The sequence below is a fragment of the Bos grunniens genome, chromosome 7, assembly GCF_055505025.1.
Source record: "Bos grunniens cultivar Pamir isolate PY7600 chromosome 7, Bosgru_T2T1.0, whole genome shotgun sequence".
Taxonomy (NCBI): domain Eukaryota; kingdom Metazoa; phylum Chordata; class Mammalia; order Artiodactyla; family Bovidae; genus Bos; species Bos grunniens.
In genome coordinates this window covers 10,354,391-10,356,026 of record NC_141171.1, presented here as the reverse complement: position 1 = coordinate 10,356,026, position 1,636 = coordinate 10,354,391, and the positions used below count along the sequence as shown (strand labels likewise).

The 1,636-nt window shown below is 39.9% G+C and overlaps 1 protein-coding gene across 1 annotated transcript; it reads left to right on the top strand.

The window, feature by feature from the left end:
* Positions 1-335: 335 nt before the first annotated feature.
* Positions 336-1,340, top strand: LOC147368343 (olfactory receptor-like protein OLF4). Its single transcript, XM_086413561.1, has one exon. It carries the CDS (start codon positions 336-338, stop codon positions 1,338-1,340), a length of 1,005 nt encoding a protein of 334 aa, XP_086269687.1.
* Positions 1,341-1,636: the final 296 nt, after the last annotated feature.

Sequence of the window (1,636 nt, the reverse complement as noted above, 5' to 3'; positions counted from 1 at the left end):
TTAAAGTGAAAGTGTTAGTAGCTCAGTCGTGTCTGATTCTTTGTGACCCCATGAACTGGAGCCTTCCAAGATCCTCTGTCCATGGAATTCTCCAGGCAAGAATACTGGAGTTGATTGGCATCCCCTTTGCCAGGGGACCTTCCTGACCCAGGGATCTAAACGCTTGTAAATTTACTGAGAACGGGACAATAAAAATTCTAGTCCGAGATGAAATGAGGTATACCGTCAGAAAAATTCATATATATGCAACATATTAACATCAATTTCTTGCCTACAAAATAGAAATTATAGTATTTCAGCTATTTCAGGTATGCCTGTTTAAGTGAAAATTAATCATGTTGCTTTCTTTTTTCCCCAGTAGTCACATTTGCTATATGGAACTGGAGAACAATACACAAATTTCAAAATTTCTTCTTCTGGAATTTTCAGAGGAACCGGAAATGCAGCCCCTCATATTTGCGATTTTCCTTTCCATGTACCTGGTCACTCTGTTTGGTAACCTGCTCACCATCCTGCTTGTCATCTCAGACTCCCACCTCCACACCCCCATGCACTTCTTTCTCTCCAACCTGTCCTTTGTAGACATCTGTTTCACCTCCACCACCATCCCAAATATGTTGTGGAACATCCAGACACATAGCAAAATTATCACCGATGAAGCTTGTGTCACCCAGATGTATTTTTACATATTCTTTGCAGGATTAGATGACTTTCTCCTGGCTGTGATGGCCTATGATCGGTACATGGCCATTTGCCAACCCCTGCAGTACATGGTTATCATGAGCCCCTGGCTCTGTGGACTGCTGGTGCTTCTGTCCTGGATAATGAATATCATGTATTCCTTGTTACACAGTTTGATGGTGTTGCAATTGTCCTTCTGTTCAGACTTGGAAATCCACCACTTTTTCTGTGAACTCAACCAGGTGATACAACTGTCTTGTTCTGACACTTTTGTCAATAACATAGTGATCTATTTTTCAACTGCTCTCTTTGGTGGTGGTCCTTTTGCTGGCATAATCTACTCTTACTTTAAAATAGTTTCCTGCATAACTGGAATCTCATCAGCTCAGGGGAAGTGTAAAGCATTTTCCACCTGTGCATCTCACCTCTCCGTTGTCTCCTTATTTTATTGTACAGTCTTAGGAGTGTACCTTAGCCCTGCTATTACACACAGCTCACACACAAGTGCAACAGCCTCAGTGATGTACACTGTGGTCATGCCCATGCTGAATCCTTTCATCTACAGTCTGAGGAACAAAGACATAAAAAGGTCTCTGAAGAGATTCTATTTGGGGATGCCAGGTATAAATTTGCCAGTTACAAATTTGCCAGTTACATGAAGGAAATGAATGTTTTCTTGATCACATGACTCAAAGACTGGGAAGCAGATATTGCAATGCTTTGATCTTTGTAGAATAAAACTTACTTCTTCTATTTATTTCCTCAGATTTCCCTTTTATTTTGATTCAGCTTCTCTATGCAAATTTTAGTAACTGTCTTTAAGTTTTTTCATCAGCTTGATATTCAGACAGTATACACTGTTTCCTACTTCAAAATTTTCCTAACTTTAGGTTAGAAATGTTTGGAAGTCCCATTCTTCTGATGGCTCATCACAGATGTATTAAGAATAATTGCT

Coding starts and splice junctions, on each gene's coding strand:
- LOC147368343 (XM_086413561.1), top strand. CDS start 336: ATGTTGCTTTCTTTTTTCCCCAGTAGTCACATTTGCTATATGGAACTG.